Source organism: Phasianus colchicus, chromosome 14, assembly GCF_987193195.1.
Source record: "Phasianus colchicus chromosome 14, bPhaCol1.hap1.1, whole genome shotgun sequence".
Classification (NCBI taxonomy): domain Eukaryota; kingdom Metazoa; phylum Chordata; class Aves; order Galliformes; family Phasianidae; genus Phasianus; species Phasianus colchicus.
In genome coordinates, this window is record NC_143449.1 from 4,735,134 (window position 1) to 4,756,271 (window position 21,138).

General features: G+C 39.6%; 1 protein-coding gene across 5 annotated transcripts in view; it reads left to right on the forward strand.

Annotated features, from left to right (window-relative positions):
- Positions 1 to 21,138, forward strand: part of STAG2 (STAG2 cohesin complex component) — a 68,667-nt gene that overhangs the window by 26,431 nt on the left and 21,098 nt on the right. For all 5 annotated transcript variants that reach the window (XM_031602751.2, XM_031602750.2, XM_090150002.1 and 2 more), the window contains exons 2-13: positions 6,323 to 6,467; positions 8,366 to 8,444; positions 9,062 to 9,223; positions 10,461 to 10,557; positions 11,815 to 11,891; positions 12,568 to 12,772; positions 16,445 to 16,596; positions 18,543 to 18,616; positions 18,729 to 18,852; positions 19,929 to 20,027; positions 20,131 to 20,210; positions 20,593 to 20,700. In XM_031602751.2, coding sequence (XP_031458611.1) covers positions 6,424 to 6,467; positions 8,366 to 8,444; positions 9,062 to 9,223; positions 10,461 to 10,557; positions 11,815 to 11,891; positions 12,568 to 12,772; positions 16,445 to 16,596; positions 18,543 to 18,616; positions 18,729 to 18,852; positions 19,929 to 20,027; positions 20,131 to 20,210; positions 20,593 to 20,700 — 1,301 coding nt within the window. In that variant the 5' untranslated portion in view covers positions 6,323 to 6,423. The remainder of the gene's footprint in view (positions 1 to 6,322; positions 6,468 to 8,365; positions 8,445 to 9,061; positions 9,224 to 10,460; positions 10,558 to 11,814; positions 11,892 to 12,567; positions 12,773 to 16,444; positions 16,597 to 18,542; positions 18,617 to 18,728; positions 18,853 to 19,928; positions 20,028 to 20,130; positions 20,211 to 20,592; positions 20,701 to 21,138) is intronic.

Genomic DNA, 21,138 nt, shown 5'->3' on the forward strand with positions numbered 1-21,138 from the left:
TTCTGAAATGTCTTTTTGCAAAGGGGCATGCATTCTGGTATTTAGTTCGGAAACTGGGCATTAAGGCAGCTGCAAGGTGTGCTGGTTGTGTGTCATAATTTAGTGAGTACTTCTAGTACTACTTTAGGCTTGTCAAAATAGGCATATGTGGCTTTTTTTTTTTTTAAACTTTGGTTGTCATCTGACTTGGCGTATATTCCTCCTTAGAGCCTCATTTTCCACTCAGTCGGACTGCAACATCTGGAAGCCATCTCTCCTTTGGCAGGAGGGATGTGGCAGGCACAATGAGGTGTAACTTCTCCTTTTGTTATCTTTCTTTTACCTTCTTAGGTACATCCAAACCAATTAAAACCCGGCTGGGAATTTCAGGTATGTTTTAGAGATGCTGTTGGGCAGAATAAGTAGAAAGTATTATTTCCTATAACCAGGGCAACTGTTGCATTTGTTGTACAGTTGATTCATTTTTCAGTATTCTGTAATGCTTGCATCATTTGTTTTAAACACTTCACTGGACAGTGTATATTAATAAATGCAGGCATAGGAACCTCATATAGTCCAAACCCAAACTATATTTACACACCAGAACAGCATTTCACTTATTGTGGTAAGGGAATTGATATTATTAGTGGTACTTTTATGAAAAATCATGACTGTGAAGCACTGTAGCAAACTCATTTCCTTCTAGAAGAGATATTCCAAATATTCATAGAATCTTCGTTATTTTATAAAAGCAGCAGAAGTCTAAAAAAGTATTTGTAATGAGTGAGGCACCATATGGTGAGGAAGTCAGCGTTGGCAGTTGTTGGGCTGGGGCAGAGGACCCTGAGTGCTGCTGACTAAAGTAAGCCGTTAGAGGTTGAAAAGAGTCAAACCCCTCATTTTAGGTTCTAGCCTGACTTTTTTCACATCTTTCAACAACCCCCTTCAGTCTTTAAGCTCATCGAACTGTGGGAAAAAAATGGCTTCTCTGTTGACCAGCATGTGCTTTGTCTCTGGGGACCTGTGTCTCCCACTGCTGGCTTTTTCCAGCCGGTCTCCACCAGCAGCGAGCTGTGCTTTGCTCCTTGGGGCCGGTAAGAAGCAAACTGCTGTGCAGTTGTACATGGGCAGCTCAGGAGGAAAAAGGAGGAGGGTGTGTGCTGGCTGGGGCGGCTCTCTGAGGACATGGGCCCTGGCGGTGCACGGGGCTGTGCTGTGGGGCTGCAGGTAGGAGCCCAGCTGGGCTGCAGGCACCGGCCCCAGGGTCAGGTAGGAAGGTCAGCAGCGGTGTCCCTGGGCTCAGGTTGGCCATTCTTTCTCTTGGCGCTTGCTTTGGTCCCACCTCTGTGGGTCTGAGCCACACTGGTGCTGCAGCTTGGTTCAACGGAGAGCGAACCACACAAAGATGAAATAACAATGGTTTTGCTTTCAGAATTCTGTTTGCAGCTGAAGAGAAAGTATTATTAAAAAAAAAAAAGAAGAAGAAAAATGGCAGCGTGATGGCAGTAGGTCGTGAGGTTGTGTGTTGGGATGTTAGCTGTGCCCTGAGCTCTGTGCCACATCCACTGCTGTGCAGCACACCCAGTCTGTGCGGGGCAGTGCGGGCTGAGGCTGCCTGCATCATGTGTGCTTGTGAAGCATTTGCAGGGCTCACTTGTTGGGCAAATGGCACGAAAATAACCACGCATCTGAAGGTTTTAATTGTGTTATTGTTCAGTTTAGTCTTGATTACGCTATCATAATATGACTGAACTGCTGAAATGGTTGAACTAAATCATGTTAAAGTGCAGTTGTTACAATATGGAGTGCTACTCAAAATTATGTTTTCTGTGTTTTACTCAAATGACCAAATTGCTTTACAGCTTGTTGGCTGTTGAAATACTGAGTTGTCTAATATTGGTGGAAATAATGCATGCTTTCAGGCCTGTAGGGAACACCAAGTGCGTGCTCAAAGTCTTGCTTAAAAATCCCTTGTATAGCCTTCTTAGGAAGTTGAATGCAGATTGTTTGTAATACAAAAAAAAGCTTAATTATTTGGAAACAAATGAATCATGTTTTATGAAAACAAATTGTTTGCTCAGTAGGTATTGGGGGGCACACTTTATTTTATACCAGCTTTCTTCTTGCGAAACAACTCAAGGAAATTATTGGGAATACTTTTGGTCCTTGATGTAAATCTCATCTGGCTGACATTTTAACTGTTGCTGCTGCTTAATTGGTTCTGAAGCATCAGCACCTCTCCTTCATGGACACATAAATAATTCAGGGACAAACTTCTTCAGGCAGCAAACTGTTCTTCAGTCAGCTGAGAGCATCCTCCAAAGTTCTCTAATTCTCTGAATTAAGGAAGCAAGGTCTCTGCTTTTTATAGATGATTAACTGAATTTCAATGAAAAATCAATGCACCTCTGAGCAGCCGTTCTGCATTTCCTCAATCTTTGTCCTCTCCATGGAGCCATATCCAAACTTTGTTGTCCAGAAAATGGTATCACTCTGCTGAGTTACTTTGTAAAGAAAAGAGGGAAAGAGAGAGAAACAAATGGAACAAAAAGGGTAGGTGTGTATGGGGAACCCTTCAGACCAGCCCCCCTTACCCTCCACCCAAGTTGTTATACAGGCACACTCATGTTAGTGTGTTTACACAAGAGTATAAAATCCAGGTTGTGGAACAGATCTCAGGGTTCGTTGTATTTTGTGTGCTTGTCTGTGCTATGTGTGACAAGGGCTGCTGGCTGGGTGCTGCTGGTGTTTCCTTGGCCTGCTGGTGGCAGGTGGCTCAGCACCAACTGCTTGCTATGTCAGCCTCTGCTGGATCCCAGCATTTCACCAGCAGATCTGAGTTAACTGCACCTATTTTGTGTTATGGGGATAAGTACTTTTTGACATTTAAAACAGATTTCCAGTGAAGGCACATACTGGTTACGTAGCTCATGCTTGGCACTTGCTTCTAACAGTCAGATTTTTAAATAGAAACTGTTGCACGTTGAGCTAGCAAGGTACTAGTGGTCCTGGGCTCCTTTTGTTGTTCCCCTATTCTTTAATTCACAGATGTATCATTAGCGAAATGCCAAAGGCTGCTGCAGTAAGGAGCTGCCTTGTTTCTACAAAGAAAGCATATCTTGAAACTTTTCTGCTCCCAGAGCCTGCCTGTACAACAGGAGCGAGGTGCACGTCTGCCATGGAATCAGCCGTGTGCCTGCATTAATTTCAGGAACAGGGGAATCTTCCGGCGTCCTTCTGTAATCGAAATATACATCTGAAGGAAATGTGCTGCAATATTATTGCTGTTTTGGCAATCTGTTATGAATTTTATTGCAGAGAAATAACTGGGTCAACCTCTGGCTGACCTGTCTCCTGGAGTTCCTTCAGTTAGCTTGAGGCTAGAGCTCCACCTTGTGATCTTTCAGCAGGATACATTTTCTTTTTATAGTCAATAATTTAATTATGATTTCACAAAGTTGAATGACTCCTGGAAGTTTCCGTAGTCCGAGAGGTTTCACCATCTGCTTAGGAAAATTAAAGTTGAGATCCTATGAACATGCAAATATGCAAAATATATATATATATCTGAAGAACTGCATTTTGAGATGCACTGAAGGTGGATTTAACTTACTAAAAGAACGTGCTTTTCATTGCATGTCGATAGGCTATGGAGGATTTCCAAGTTTGGGATGGGATCGGCATGAACGTCACTTTCCTGCTTTCAGCCTGCTCTAGGAAGAGCTTGGTATTTCAGAAGATCTGATGGGATGTTTCTGTGGGCAGTTCTCATTTCTCACCAGTTTCCCAGCCCAGGGCTGTGCGTGGCCCATCAGAGCCATGGAGCAGGGTGCAGGGGAACAGCTGGCCCAGTGTCAAGGAGTGTTTGGTGAAACTGAGATGCTGTGAACTTCAGGGTCAGCACGTGGCTCTTCGTAGCATATGGCCTTGTTGTGGCATTTCTTGTGTGGAACATCATGGCAGCTGGATTTTGGGTTCAAAGCCGCTGGAAGTATTCATGGGAAAAATGTGATTAGAGTAACACAGCAGATGGGCTCCTTTCAGGCAGCTTCCTTTGGGCGCTGCTGGTTGGGGTCACTGGGCTGGCCTGGCTGCCTGCCACAGCTCTTGGACTCTCCTGAGGTTCTTACAGCTGTACTGGGCACTGATGGGGCCTGGGCTTCCTGCTGGAGCTCCCTTACAGTCTTACCTTGTGTATTCTTGCAGGGCACCTAAGTACAGCTGGTCCTAATGGACAACCTAAGTACAGTTGTCCATTAAGACCAGCACCATGTTGCGCTCATGAAGGCCAAACTTTCCCTTCTTCCTTCAAGAAAAATTCTCTGAATGTTAACTCCTAGTAGTTAAACTCTTCAGCTCCTAGGGGCATGTGGTGTTTCTTACCTGTTCTTGTGCCCTGGCAGTGCCATTTTTCCTTTCTTGTTCTGTTGTGTGTCCTGAGATGAGCAATTGGATATAAACCACAGGCAGGAGGTTTCATGGTCTGGTTTGACTTTGTTGACTTAGAAAATGGAGTTTGGTCATTTGCCCATACTCTCACGTACTTTTGTTACTTTTTTTCTTTAAAGTATTTTTTCTTTTTTTCGTTAAAGTATTTTCTATAAGCAGACTTACAGAGATGATACAGTCGGAATAATTATAATCCTGAGCGTGGAGCATTGCATCATGCATGGAGCAGATGACTGTGCTGACACCAGTGCCTGCCCTGCTGGTGGCCGCATGCTGCGTTCCCCCCTGCAGAACCAGCCTGTCTGGGTGATTTGGGATAGAATTCTTGAGATCTGTTCTCCCCGTGTTAGTGGGGAGCTACAGCAGATGGTACTGACTTAGCAAGCCCACAGGAGATGGGCGGCAGCCATTCCCAGGCAGGTTGATATCCTGGCTGGCATACAAACCAGGCACCGGGACAGAAGCAGAGATGTGCTTTGTGCTGTAGGCAGGGGCCGTGGCAGCGGTGCTACTGCCCTGCAGGAGCTGTGCTTTGAAAACTTTGATCTGTGTTCTGGCTGCACTTGGCTGGAGTGTTTGTAGGCTGTGTGCAGGTTCTCCTGCCTACCCCGAACTTCCCTTCACAGCTGTTTGTTTCCACTCTGCTTTTTGTCTCCACGTATCCATATGAAATGTGAAGAAGCCGAATGAGATAAGTTTAGGGTTGGTGGTTTCTCTCAGCTCTCCAAATTCTGGAAGCTGCAGTGGCCCCTAGCATTCAGACACAGCATTTGCAGGAATAAATGTGCAGCCCTGATCTGTGCGTTGGGCTGAAATGCAGGCTTGGAATCGCTGCTGCCAGACAGCAGGCAGCATGTACTTAGCATGCTGAAATGACATCCTTCCCACACATACCTCATCAGCCCAGCACGCTGCACGGTCAGCAGTTTCCAGCTCTGAAGGTTCCTCTCCTTGCTGTTGTGACTTCAAACACCTGAATCTCGGGCTTTCTTTGTTGATCTGTATGGAATTATCTTGAGGCAGGCAGTTGGCATAGGAGGTTTTGGTATGCATGGGGCAGTTTCACATTTGAAGCATTCAGTGACTTCTTTTCCCCCTAAGCATGGGAAAGTGAGTTAAATAAAATTAAAGAGGAACTGATAATATTATTAAAAAAAAAACTTGGAAAAACAAGGATTTTGCTGTCTTAAATTTTCATGGTAAGGTATTATACTGTTTCTGAAGTGTTTCTTTTTAATTCATAGGAAATATTTTCCTCGTTGTTGCTTGAGACATGTCAATTGCTTTACATGTTCAAGCTGTTAGAAGCCCGGATTGCAGGCTCTTAAGGGAAGGCATTAGTAGTGAAGCAACTTGTTGAGTTGTAAGGACTTTATGAGAGCCTGTCTTTGCACTAAGTGTTGGCCACGTTTACACCTTGGAGGAGTTGGTGTACGTAATGTCCTTAGGTGTGCACACGCTGTGCTTTAAGCTTAGCATCAGTTCTGCTTTTCGGTTTGGTTAGCCATGGTGTCAGAGTGCTGATAGTAGAGCCTGGGCTCTGCAGAGAGCAGCACTGAAGTTCAAACTTCAGTCTAGGACAGATTTAGGAAAAAAGTTACTTGCAAAGTGTGGATGGAAACCTTTTGAGATGGCTTATACTGTTGGGAAAAACTTTTTTTTTTACTTAGTGCTGTTGTGTTTCTTTTTACTGCAATGCTCTTAATGTATGTGGAGGTGCTTTTCAGGAAGATCGTGGGAAGGGTCGAAAACACAGCACCTTAAAGAGGAAAAACCTTGGCTGGAAACAGTGGTGTGATCAAGTGTTTTCTGTTTCTAACTTTTGTACCTCTTCATATGTGGGGTAAAAAAAAAAGAGCTGTATTTAATTTAATTTTTCTTTTTTTAATTACAGAAGTTGACTGCTACAAAGGAAGAAAGGAAAGTAAGCTTGTGCTTCAGCCTGGTTTTTGAATATCTTTCTAATACAGTGGTGTTCCAGAAGATGATAAAGAAATGATAGCAGCTCCAGAAATACCAACTGATTTTACTCTCCTCCAGTAAGTGCTTCAAGGATTTTTAGTTTCATTTAGATGATTTGAACTTTCTGGTGTGTGCTTCTTAGTGGTAATAGCTGTGGCTGGTTGTTTCCCTTGGAAACAAAATAGGGGAATAGGGTTCTGGATCTTTTTTCTTATTGAGAAGTTGATGAAAATAAAGCATTGTTAGAGTTCTTTCTTGAGCATTTAGTGGTGAATAAAACAGATAGTTTAGAAGTTCTTATTTTTTGTTAATTGATTTAAAATCAATTTTTAATCTTTGCTAATAGGAAACAATCATGACCAACTTTTTTATCTCATGCCTTTGGGAATGGAGGTATTGAGTAAGAAACACTTTGAGGGGTAACAAAAATTCAAAGTTCCCTCTTTATAGAGAGTTGAAACCTCAGGGTACTTGTATTTACCCTTGGCAACCTGCCCCAGTTGTTCACTTACAACCCAAATGCCAAATGCATTTGATGGGACCTCTAAGCTTCCTACAGTTTTTAAGAATAGGTATTTAAATTTACAGTATTTTAAACCAGGAAGAAATAACTAATTATTTCATTTCTGTATTCAAAATGTAAAAGTGGATGAGAAGAATCCAGTTCCCTCCTATTAGTTAGTTGTTAAGAAGTTAGCATGAATCCTTTCCAACAATCTGTTGACATGTATTAAACTAATTCTAAAAAAATCCAAAAAGACAGTCTTGTGCTGGTTGTGTGTGTTCTTTTAATGAGAAAGCAAATTGTCTGTAATGTTTTTGTTTTTTTAGTATGCGGGTACAGTTCATTGTTTAATGAAACATTTGGAATTTGTATTCTGCTCTGTCCTGTTAAAGAACCCATGAGAAGCATTTGAAGACTAAAGATTTCTCATCATTTTTTGCAAGATTCAGGGTTTTTTTTTCCAATCTCTTACAGAATACATAGTTGGCAGAACCAGAAAATAAACGTGAGGGGACAGAAACCTCTTTTCAGGCAGTTCCACAACAGTGGGGAGCCATGGTTTTCCAGGGTGTTTTAGAATGTTAGAAGTAAATATACTGGAATGGGTCTTTCTGCCCCCAGTCCGGGTCATCTTTATGATGGCATTGTTCAATTGCATCAGGAAAGGTGTACTAGAAATTTGTGATAGCAACTAGAATTCATACTGCTGTATGTGTTAAAATAAGCTCTAATGGCATCATTTGAGTTGTTTCCTACAGGAAATGTAGAAATAGAGAATCTAAGCTATTAGTTTATAATAATTCAGATGATTTATTTATTTATTCATCTATTTCTGGTTTGGATGCGGTCAATAAAGAATTTGCATTCTGATGCAGCTTCTATGAATGATGTAGGAAATCAAACAACTTTGAAAGTTATCATATTGAACATCTCTTTATCTTATATAACCTTAAAGAGAACTCCAGATGATCTCTGGGGGAGAAATGTCACCTAAGACCTTTTTTCCCTTGCACATTTCAACAGAGCTACTCAGTGTTTCTCATAGTGAGGTGGCAGGAAATATATGGAGACACTTTGGTTGTGAAGGATGGTGGTGCATTCGTTGTTGTGTTTTCTTTCTCTTAAGTATTCATGACAGTTTTTATAGTGCTGTTTGATGGCAGAGATACTGTAATTTTTGCACATGCCAAAAGCCAAGTTTCCAACTTGCTGCTATTTATGCTGACCTTTACCTGCGAAAACCATACAGTGAGGCTAAAAGGGAATGATTGTGTTTGGCTGAGGCAGGGTGAGCTGTGAGCATGGGGATTTGCTCCGATTTGTCCTTTGAAAGTAGACTTAAACAGGAGGAAAAGACAGTTTCCCTGCTGGAAGTGGCTTACTAAACCGAGGGCATAATGTGACTCCATGTAGTTTATTTAAGAATGTTTCTGGTAAGATGTGTAAATGGTTTGTCTTTTATCCTTGCAGGGAGTCTGAAACACACTTCTCTTCCGATACAGACTTTGAGGATATCGAAGGAAAAAACCAAAAACAAGGCAAAGGAAAAGTACGTTCATTTTACTGAGACACTGAAAAACTTGTAGGGTTATAGAAGTCATGGTTCAGCACTTATTGTGAAGCTGAGACAGAATTGAATTTTTTTTTTAAATTGAAATGTTCTGAAGAGAGAGTTCATGTTTGTGTTTTCATTGGAATATTGATTATTGGCGTGATGTTTCCTTCCTGCTGTGAAGGTGCTAGCAATGGGGGAAAAATCCAGTTCTTAAACTTAGTGCTAATACAGTCTTTTCTGGTTGCTGTCATTAATTCTGGTTCTGTTTTCATTAGAAAAGTAAACAAAAAACAATAATTCAATTAAAAACTCATTAATCTTGTTTAAACACAAGAAAAACATTTTGTGTCTTATTGTCACTAATAGCGTTTTTAATTGCCAAAAGATTTTAAAGAGGAGGAGGAAGTGGAACCTGTAGAATCCAGTTAGTCTTTGTATCAGTCAGCATCAGCTGTTATTCTCAACTTCAGATTTTAAATCTGGCTTTTGATAACGTAAGGCCTGTGCATAGTTGCATCGTGTAAGTGATAGGTTAGTGTTGTTCATTTTTTTGTTTTGTTTTTATTACACTACATGAAAACTGATTAAGAAACGTATGTGTGTGATTGCAGACCTGTAAAAAAGGTAAAAAAGGACCAGCAGAAAAGGGGAAAAGTGGAAACGGAGGAGGGAAACCTGGTGGTCCAAATCGGATGAATGGACATCACCAACAGAATGGTGTGGAAAACATGATGCTGTTTGAAGTAGTTAAAATGGGCAAGAGTGCTATGCAGGTAAGGCTTGGGATATTCCTAAGACTTGGATGAGTATACAGGTTACATATAACAATGGTTTTCCATACATATGATCTACTAAAATTAAGCTTGAAGTATTTTTTATAGCTTTTAGTTATAGGTTAAGATAAAGAAATGTTTTTATGTTGTTAAAATTAGAATTTGGAAGAACTGATTTTTCATTTTTAAATAACAGATGTGAATAATTGGGTATATAGTAGAACAAAATTCAAGATATAAATCAGCAGAGTTTGCTTGACTCTGCACATCTTCGGTGAAGAGAGAGTTAAAGTGTGAGGCTGCCAGCCACAGAGAGTTCCTGCTGACTCACTCATGTGACTCCTCAGCAGCCTGGCAGAAAGGCTATCTTTGGGATTGAAAATGTAGAGTTTACAGCTTCTGTGGTACGTATGCAGGAAGCTGGGTCTGTGTGCAGTCCTCTGGGACTTGCACGCTTCTGCTTCAGGCCCTAAGCTTTAGGGCATGATATCAAGTGATTCTCTCATGCTTGTGTTAATAAATAAATGGTATGCTATATCTTTTATATGTTTCTGCAGTAAACTATAAACATGAAAGATTTAAAGATGATTGTGCATGAATTCTTCTTGCATATAACCGTTATTGCATATTTCCTGCTACTTTGCTTCCCTTGAAGGTTTTGTAGTAGAACAGTTCTGTTGCTTTTCCATTTTACTAGCCATTATGCTTTGGTTTTAATTAACGCAAAACAATTAACGCCCATGCAGCATAGGGCAGTGCTGTTCATTCTGTTACAGCTCATGTGCATGGAACGCAGTTCATCATAGGGGTTAACATTTATGAGGAGCACAGGGAGTTGCAGTTGTTGGAACTGAACACCACAGTAGTATCTTTAGAGAAGTTAAATGAACAAACAAAAAACTCTGCTTCTGTAAAAATTTTTGTTATATTTTGCTATTTTTGCTCTCTTTTCAGAAAAAATGAGGGTACTGTAAGGTATTCCTGTGCTTTTTGTGCAGGTGTCACTTTTGTACTGTATATGTTTATGGATTACATTATTATTTTTTGTTTGTTTTTCAACAAAGTGATGCTCTATGAGTAAAGGTCATTCAAGCATTTTGTTCTACATCAGTCAAAAAAATGCAGAGTTCCAACTATTCTTAAAAGGACCAAGAATCCCTTACAGAAAGCACTTACAGAATACTAACTGTTCTGTTTATAAAAACTAAACGTTGCCTTTATATTTGTTTATTTTCAGTCTGTAGTGGATGACTGGATAGAGTCATACAAACATGACAGGGATATAGCACTTCTTGATCTCATCAACTTTTTTATTCAGTGTTCGGGTTGCAAAGGTAAGATACTGGAATGTTACTTTATATGCTCCTTATGTGCTGTTACAGCATGATTTTCTGTTTGTAGGCTATAGTATTTCTGAGGTTGGGAGCTGGGGGAGGAAAAGGTTTACAAGTATTACAGAAGTACTTTAAAATGTAGATTAAATCTTTTGTGTTCACAATGGGGAGAATGGAATCCTGGTACTTAATACTTCCCACATCTTCCTCAATTGCTGGTATTATTTCAGAATACCATCTGTGTTTTAGTGTTGATAAACTTAACTTGCTTGGACTTGTAACTAGTTTGTATTTAGTTATTTCATATCAGTGAGTGTTCAGAGATCATTCAGTAGCCTTTTAGAAGTGTTTGATGTACAGGATGTTATGGACAGCTTCATGGTAGCCTGTCTACAGTAGATTGTATTTCCATTTTTCTTATGTTAGGGAGCTTCTGGTTTTCTTTCCTCTAATCCAAATCCTCCATTCGTTTCCCTCTTACCTCCTTTAGAAGATGAGAAGGTAACTCTGCAGAGTCACTGCACTTGTGTGACTGGATGTAGTTTGCTCTGCTCAAGTGTCTCCTGATAAACTTATAACATGTATAAATCTTCGGAGAGCTTACAGCATTTCTCAGAGCTGTTAGTTGTACTTTCCAGAGCAGTGACCTTTTGATTATTGTTACCAGCCAAAATGACAGAATCTGTTCCTACTTTCTGAGATGATACTTGTCGTGACTTTTGCAGTACAGTTGCCAATAAACTTTAGGAGATCTGTTTCTTTTAATGTCGCCCTTTGCACTTTAATAGTTTGTGGCTAAGAGAAATAGGAATTTCATGAAATAACTGAATTTATTATAGTGCAGAAGTTAATAGATAGCAATGGAACTGTTCAAAATTGTCTGAAACCATTTAGAATCTTGAATCCAAAAAGATCAGATTATTATTTTCTGCCAGCTGATTAAGAGGGCTGGTACACATTACCTTGGCTTTTGAATATGAATGAATGAGTAAACTTTAGTGTGCATACACTGTATGTAGTGGCAAGGAAACTGCTGGTATTCCTCTCTTCTTACAGATGCTACATTGAAGACTGTTTAACTTATTTTAAAAAACAAACCAACCAACAACAAAACCCAGCAATCAACTTAAAACCAACATCACTAAAAAAATATTCATAATCTGTAGATTGGGTGAAAATTGATCATAGCAGGAGATACATCATCTGCCTTCTACCTCTTTCAGTTTAAGTGTTAATAGTCTAATATCTGAATTGCAGGAGTTGTTACAGCTGAGATGTTCCGACATATGCAGAATTCTGAAATAATCCGAAAAATGACAGAAGAATTTGATGAGGTAATTTAATAAAAGTGCTGAGAATGTGTATTCTTTATTTTTTTAACCTGTCCTAATCTTACTGGATCGTGTTGCTGCAGGGTTCTTTCAAGTGTAAGAACAACCATAAAAATGTCAAAACCTCAGGAAGGAAAATCTTATTTCTTAGTCCTACAAGTTCAGTGAAGGCTCTGTGTGTATATGAGCTGGCTTAGTACTGCTTTAAGAAATCAATATCTGCTTCTCAGTTTTAGAACAGTGGGAACTCCGATTGCTGTGGGGCATTATGACATGCTTCCTCTCATCTCCTCCACACCTCCCTGTGTATGTGAAGCCCTTAAAGGCTTTTTTAAGGAACTTGTGAAATATTTGCTGAATTTATTTCTGTTAATCTGTAAGTGGTGTATATTTTAATTTGGTTATGCTTCCTGTTAAACACTTCAATACTTTGTGCTTTTTGGGAATTGTAGCCTTTTTGCTTATTTTGCAGTATTTACTTCCAGAATGTTGTCTCTGCATATAACAGACCTGAGCTGTAAATTATGGTAGATGTCTGTTAGTGGAATGAGTTTATTTGGAGATCTTGGCTCTTAAGTTTTACTCATCTCTTCTTAATCTTCATTTAAAAACAACTTCTAAGACTTTTGAAAGAATTTCCTCTTTGTATATCTGTGTTTGTTTGTTTGTTTTTTAATAGGACAGTGGTGATTATCCTCTAACTATGGCTGGTCCCCAGTGGAAGAAGTTTAAATCCAGTTTTTGTGAGTTCATTGGAGTACTCGTCCGACAATGTCAATATAGCATCATATATGATGAATATATGATGGATACTGTCATTTCACTGCTCACGGGGCTGTCAGACTCACAAGTCAGAGCATTTCGGCACACTAGCACGCTGGCAGGTCAGTGAACTTTCTTTATCTGTGTTCTGCTTCCATGTTATGTCTTGTGTTGCACAGGAAGAAATTGTTGAATGTTTTGATATTCAGTGTTCAACTCATGTTCCTTCGTATGATACACGTCTCTAATGCAGCTAGTTCTGGTACAGCTTTCAGCACATTACTGCAAATTACTGAATTATTTAAATAGTTCCTTACCAGCTGCCTTGTACTTCATTTTTGTTAGCTTTAGGTCTATTAGGAAAAGCAAATACCAGCTGTTCAAAATGCAGTTGAACTTGTACGTGCTCTGAGTTAAGTCAAACCAGAGTCATGTTATAAATGGAATGCAATTTTTACTCCAAATTTAAATTCCTTGTAATTGACAGTAGCATTTCCATTTGTTACATTAGCAGTAATTATAAAGAATTCATCATCAGTGATACGGCCACCAAATTTCTCTGTTTACTTGATTTTTACATTTGTCCTTGATGTGTTTTGAGTATGACGTACTTATTTAAAGCTTTCCATGATAAGCAGTCTGCACAGGATAAGAAAGAAGGGCCTTGGATGTCATTGTGCAGCAGTCCAACCATGTGAGGATTTTTTGGTGCAATTTTAAGGTGATTGGACTATTAATAGTACTGTGCTAGAAGTAGTTCCTGTTAGTTTGCTGGAGCTGGCTGACTTATCTCTGACTTCAGCTACAGGTGGCTGGTCAGATGCTCCATTTCACTGACTGTCTGTGCATTAGAACACTGCAAGTTAGGCTGCTGCTTTGAGATTCCCAATAGCCAAGGCCTTTATTTTAGAGGGAGGAACAAAACTTTTAATTGCAGGAGAATAAGCTGATTGTGCTGTACCATTGATTTAACTGTTGTACCATATGGCAAATAAGAATTTTGATTCTTCAGAAACAAGGTTTTACTACTTTCTAAAACTTGAGTTGTGCATGACTAAAAGTTACTGAAGTTACTCTGTTGCATGTCAGTTTCTGTCTCACTGTGATTTTTGCATTTGTTCACGTCAGTGGTCAGTTCTGCTGATTCTGTGTAGTGATTTCTGCAGTTCACATGCAATGTGTCACAGCCTGTACTGTTGATGATTGGGTTTTAAGTGGGATAGAGATAGCCAACAAAGTCTTTTTTCATATTTCATAGAATCATAGAATTGCTCAGTTTAGCCTTCAAGATCAAGTTCTATCTCAACCAAACCATATTATGCTAATAACAACCCACAGCGAAATCATAGAGTCATAGAATTACTCAGGTTGGAAAAGACCATCAAGGTCATCAAGTCCAACCACAACCTGACCATACTATCCTAATTCTAACAACCCTGTGCTATATGGTATCCCTGAGCACCACATCCAAAGAGTTGTTAAACACATTCAGGAATGGTGACTCAGCCACCTCCCTGGGCAGCCCATTCCAGTGTTTAACAACCCTTTTTTCCTGATATCCAACCTAAACTTAGCCTTGTTCAACTTGAGGCCGTTTCCCCTCATCCCGTCACCTGTCATCAGTGAGAAGAGACCAACCCCGCTCACTGCAGTCACCTTTCAGATACTGAAAGAGAGCAATAAGGTCTCCCCTCAGCCTCCTCTTCCCCAGACTGAACAGCCCCAGTTCCTTCAGTCTCTCCTCATAGGCCATATTCTCCAAGCCCTTCACCAGCCTTGTTGCCCTTCTTTGGACCTGCTCCAGCACCTCCGTGTCCTCTCTGTACTGAGGTGCCCAAAACTGAACACAGCACTCGAGGTGAGGCCTCACCAGTGCCGAGCACAGGGGCAGGATGACTTCCCTGCTCCTGCTCACCACAGCATTGCTGATCCAAGCCAGGATGCCATTGGCCTTCTTGGCCACCTGGGCACAGTGCTGGCTCATATTCAGCCGACTGCCCATCAGCACACCAAGGTCCCTTTCCATCAGGCAGCTTTCCAGCCACTCCTCCCCAAGGCTGTAGGGTTGCCTGGGGTTGTTGTGACCAAAATACAGAGCCCGACACTTGGCCCTATTGAAACTTGTACAGTTTGCCTCAGCCCATCAATCTAGTCTATCGAGGTTCTTCTGTAGTTTTACTATCCTCTGGCAGATCTCCCAGTCTAGTGTCATCCATGAACTTACTGAGGGTGCGCTCAACTCCGTTGTCAAGATCATTAACGAAGATGTTAAATAGAAGCAGCCCCAGTACCGAGCCCTGGGGGGCACAGCTCGTGACTGGCCGCCAACTGGATTTAACTCCATTGACCACAGCTCTTTGGGCCCGGCCATCCATCCAGCCAGTGTTTCACCCAGCAGAGCATGCAGCCATCCAAACCGTGGGCAGCCAGCTCCTCCATGAGGGTGTTGTAGAGGACAATGTCAAAGGCTTTACTGAAGTCCAGTAGACCACACAACAGCCTTACCTTCATCCACTAAATGGGTCACCTTGTCATAGAATGAAGTCAGGTTTGTCAAGCAGGATCTACCATTCATGAACCCATGCTGACTGGGCCTGATCCTCTGATTGACCTTCAGTTGGTCTGTGATGGCTCCTGAGATTATCCATTCCATAACCCTCCCTGACACTGAGGTGAGACTGATAGGTCTGTAACTATCAGGATCATCTTTTCAGCCCTTTTTGAAGATGGGTGTCACATTTGCCAATCTCCAGTCCACTGGGACATCCCCAATTAGCCAGGACTATTGATGGATGATAGAGAGTGGCTTGGCAGCCACATCCACCAACTCCCTTAGCATTCTAGGGTGCAGTCCATCTGGCCCTGTGGACTTGTGCTGTTTGCAGTGATTCTGACTTCTAGGATTAGCTCAGATTGCTCCTTTTCATCTTGATGTCCTTGTCGCAGTGTATGAGGATGTTTAGGAATGTGGGCATGTCTTTGTATCAGTATGTTAGCTTTCTGTGAGACATGCTCCAGTAACATTCTGTCTGTGTTCTGCCTTTGTAAGGCCGTTTCAGCCTTAGAGTTCAAAAGGCGATAGGAAAAAACGAATTTACTGATGGCTATTCCTTAAATGTGGAGGTGGCCAAAATGGTCTGAATTATTTTTAAAAGGAATGATTCAGATAAAAACACACCAAAAAAACCACCAAAAAACAAACTTTTTACAGTGGTTCAACTCTCTTTCCTCTAATTGCCTACATCCTTTTGGTAATTACACACGTAAATGAAGAGATAAACAAAGTTGTCTTGTTGAAATTAGACTATGAGAAAAGAGTGGTGCAGTATGGTGTGATTAGTTGTCTGAAACATTTCCTTTTGAAAGAAAAGAGCTGTGTGAGACTGAATGATGGGGTAACACAAGTCTATTAATTGATTCTAATAGTGGAATCCTTTTAACGTTTCTTGGACAACGTTTGTAAATCCTGCATTTTGCCCATGTTTTGGGGATACATCCTGTATATCAATTCCATAATAATGCCGTTAGTGTTAAAAAATTGATGCAAAGAAAGGAACAAAATATTATTTTATCTATTGTGTTGGTAAGTAATGGTGCTTGACAATTTACAGTAAAGGATTGGTGCTGTGTAAAACAGTGCTCGGGTCCTGAAGTTTGCTTGTCAAGAAACAAGCTTATAAGTGAATACTTTTTAAATGCAGAAACTGTTGACAGGAGGAGGTATCAGGGTGTCCATCTGTCATCCATCATAGGTCAGGTGCCTTATAAACAGTCCTTCCTTCTGCTTTTTGTAGCTATGAAGCTGATGACTGCTTTAGTGAATGTGGCATTAAATCTTAGTATTAACATGGACAACACACAACGGCAGTATGAAGCAGAACGAAATAAAATCATTGGGAAGCGTGCTAATGACAGGCTGGAACTCTTACTACAGAAAAGAAAGGAGGTTAGTGCAATTTTCTTTCGCTGGAGTGCTTTGTGACTGCTGGAGGATGAATGCTGCTAAGTCATTATTTCTGCCCTGGGACTTGTGTTGGTTTTTTGGTCTGTTTGTTTCTGTAAAGGTAGTTGTTATTCTCTCTGTTTCATTCTTTAATTTGTTCATGCTTAATATTTGAAAAACTTAATTACTTTGAAAGATGCTTCTTCCATTCTGTTCTTCTGTAGAAAGAGGTACAATTCAGATGGTGCCAAATTAGGAAAGTTAGCAAGAGAGAATGCAATTGGTAATAGGCAAGATTTGTTACGTTTCTTGATGAGTTTCCTGAAATATGTAACATTACCATGCATGGGCTGTTTTTTGGCTTCTAGAGAAAAACCTGACAATCTTAGTATGAAATACTGCTTTTATAATGTCATTATCAGTCTTGGTAGAAATTGCATTACAGGGCTTCTGACTGGGTCCTTTCTTCTACAGCAAACACCAAACAAGTTGAAATGCAGCCTACTTCTCTTTTCTTTCTTTCTGTACGTAAGAGATGTGCTGATTCTTTGCTGACAGTGCTGCCCTGCTGAAAGCTCTAGCTCTTCCAGGTTTTAGTTTTTAATTTCTAGGGAATGGGCTTTTTTTTTTTTTTTTTAGAATTAACTTTCTGATGATCAAAGGGAAAGCATCTCTTCTTTGCTCTTCAGCTTGTTGTGCTGTTACTTGTGTTTTTATTGCCATGAAACAGTTTAGGTAAACCAACAGCTTTGTTTGCTGTCAGTTCTCCCAAATGCCTGTCTGAGGCTGACTTCTTGAATACCCAAGAAGCACCATTAAGTGTAGTGTGCTAGATGTGTGTGCCAAACCAGTGCACTTATATGTAATACATGATACATGGATGATGGCAGTGATGTGAAATTAGACTTTTTGGGAATATCAGTTTTTCTAGCATATATTGGCTGTTAGAAAAAGGTGGAAAGGAATCCTAGCTTTAGTTGGGAGTTTCTGGTTTTTTTTGCACAAAAATGAAAATAAGCTTCCAAGCAACATTGATGTTCAATTTTTGTTTGTTGCTTCATTCGTAACTCGGCCGTATCTGACAAATGCATCATGTCCTTGGATTCTTTTTGTGTGTCTTTCATTTAAATATGTGTTTTCTTCTCTCTCCAACTCAGAAGACAGATGTCATTAGATTTAGGCTCACAGCATGTTAGATATTTTGGTTAGTTAGTCTTTTTCTTCTGATGCTGCTTGCTTAGTTCTTTATTCTTCCTTCTTTGCTTCCAATTTAAAAATCTTGTAATGGTGTGGAAAATATTGGTTCTTGTAGTTAAGTGTAAAATTCTGTAGGAAAGGTCCTTTATCTTCTGTAACACCTACCCATCCACTCCAGTGTTCTCTCTGGGTAATGTCACATCGTTGTTCATTTAGTTCTCTTTGCTGGTGGTGTTCATTGCCTTTTTATATGTTTGTTTTAATCTGCCCTACTGGAATGTCTGCTTCCCCAGTCTTCAACTTCTCTGATGAACATTGACTCATTCTGTCCCACCTTTGTAGTTCAAACTGCAAAAATAAGTTCTTGTCTTCCAACAATATTTAATTATTTTTGCATCTTTTAGCTGACTCTCTTATACTTCTAAAGCAAATACAACTTTTGTTTTAAAGCACTGTACGCATCACTTTTTTTCCAGTTTTTGCTCGATTGCAGTGAGACTGAATTTGTCTCTTACATTATTTTTCAGCTCTGTATTGTTACATTGTTTGTGCTTTTTTTCCTGCTGTTCCATATTCTTGATATAATTCTTCTGCACTACTAATACTAGTACTTTATTTGGATTTGTATTTCAGGAAAGAACTTAATAGCCGTACTTGTAAATGATAACTTAGTTTGGTTTGTGTAGATGCAACACTGCCTGACAAACTGTAAAAGTGATGCTCAGTTTCATATGCTCTGTTCATTTTTTCAGCTTCAGGAAAATCAGGATGAAATAGAGAACATGATGAATGCAATATTTAAAGGTGTTTTTGTGCATAGATACCGGTAAGTTGTTTCTTAAATATTTTTTAGCTTCATTAATCCAGATTATAAATTGGTGATAAGTTAATTCTAATTATTTATCTTCTTGCTCCTATTGCCTTTCTTGTGTCCACAGTGATGCAATTGCTGAAATAAGAGCTATCTGTATTGAAGAAATTGGAATATGGATGAAGATGTACAGTGACGCCTTTCTCAATGACAGCTACTTAAAATATGTAGGGTGGACTATGCATGATAAGGTGAGCTGCCCTAAGGATAAGGAACAAAATCATCAGCCATATGATCCTGCCCAAACTGGGTTCTGATCTCAGCTGTCCTAATCAGTCACTGCTAGCCACTTGAGAACACTGGTGTTTGAGATACATATAAAATACAAGTAAGGTTTGAATGGTTTTAGAGGGTATGTACAGATCTGTAAGGAAATGGCCTTTGCCCTTTGTCTAGTTACTTATTTTTTTTTGCTGATGCAGACTTTTCTTTTGTAGTATTATTTAAATTGTATGCATATCATATGGAATAATCCAGCCAAATAGCCAAGCTGTTTTCTCTGTTTGGCCAAATTAATGATCTATTTTAACATCTTCGTATAATTTTAAAAAGCATAGGAAAATAAGTCCTCTTTGGTGCTGGTGAGTGCCTCAAGCTGTTACTTGCAAGCTGGAGATAATTCTCCAGTTGGAGCCGTCAAAAATCATAGCTTATGAATGATCCTTGATTCATTGTAGAGTCAGCAGATTGCTGCAGATACTGTATTGGAGATTCTCTTCAAGCTACTGAACTTGAAGTGAAGTAAATGTGGGATTTTCCCCCATGCTGTTTGTGAGTTTGGCATGGAAACAGTGGTAACTCCTGGCAGTGGAGTGATAAGAAACTGTGTGAAGTCAGTTATCCGAGACCTTTGCAAAGTGCATCTGTATGTGTACATTTGGGGAGGAATACCTGTCCCTCTATCTACTTGGTAGCTCTGATCTCAAAAGTGATGGTTGTTAATTCTGTGGATGTTTCCTGTTGTAATTAAGTGAAAGGAAGCATGTGGAATTTTACTTCTAAAATGTTTTAAGCATTTAAAATTCATCTTTAGAGAATGAAACAGGTATATCTTGACTTAAAGATACCAACACAATGAGACATTTTTTTCTTTGCTTATTATAAAAAAGGACATTGTTATGCCATTAACATGGTTATCAATAATATATCTTTCCAACATTCAGTCTTAGAATGAATTTGGACAGCTAAAGAAACTTGTCTTGTATTATCTGAAGATCACATCATATACGTGACTTTTAATCCATAAATTCTTACAATTTTATTTTAGCAAGGGGAAGTAAGACTGAAATGCCTAACTGCTCTGCAAGGGCTTTACTATAATAAAGAGCTTAATTCCAAATTGGAACTCTTCACCAGTCGATTCAAGGTTAGTGTGACTTCATATTTTTAAGAACATCCAAAAATTGTGGATTTTTTTAGCTGTATTTCCTTTCTTTCGTTTCTCAAAATATCTGCTTTTGTGTTCTTAGGATAGAATTGTGTCTATGACTCTTGACAAAGAATATGATGTTGCAGTCCAAGCAATAAAATTACTCACTCTTGTTTTACAGTAAGTATGTCTCCTCACCTGACCTATAACAAATATTAAGTTAAGAATGCGTAAGGGCTGGAAATGTAGAACTGAGCCTTGTGAGTTAGAAGCTATTGTGGAAGACTTAAACTGAAGAAATATTGTCTCCTGAACAATAGTTGAACTCTGAGTATAACAACCTACCAAATACTCTTACTGTTTTGGTAACTTTTGTGTAGGAAGACACTAAAACTAAGTTACCCTGCTTTTATTCTTAGAATGCTAGGTTGACCTAGCATTTGCCTTCAAACCTTCGAAGGCAAAGGTTTAGATTCTTTTTTATTTCTATCTCCCCTTGCTGGACTTCATACTTTTTTGAGACAGTCTTTTTTTCTTTCCTTCCTCCCATCCTCACCCCTAGGAGTAGTGAAGAAGTTCTGACTGCAGAAGACTGTGAAAATGTCTACCATCTGGTTTATTCAGCTCATCGGCCAGTAGCAGTTGCCGCAGGGGAATTTCTTTATAAAAAGTAAGAGGGGAAATTATATTTACTTGTTCTTCTGGATTTTAGTGTGCGCGTTAATACTAGATTTATGATTAAATTTGATTAAGAAAAAGTGAGTGATAAACACCCAAATTAAATATTTAAGAAAACAAGACTTTTCATCTAGTACGTTTCAGGTCTTCACATAGTATTTCTTGGCTACTTTCAGTAACAGGTTCAGTAAATATATTTTGCTAAAAGGCAACGTGAGACCTCAAGCATCTGCAATTATCACTGATGTCTGTAAGGTACTTTTTTACAATTACATGTTCCGCTGGAAGCTGTTAGTGAAATACCAGCTCAGCAATGTTCAAATGACATTTATACCAAATCACTTGCTTTCAAAATAGAACATAGAGCTTCACAGTAAGAGAAGATGTGCCCACTTGTAAAAACAATATCTAGATGTGACTTGACCATGGC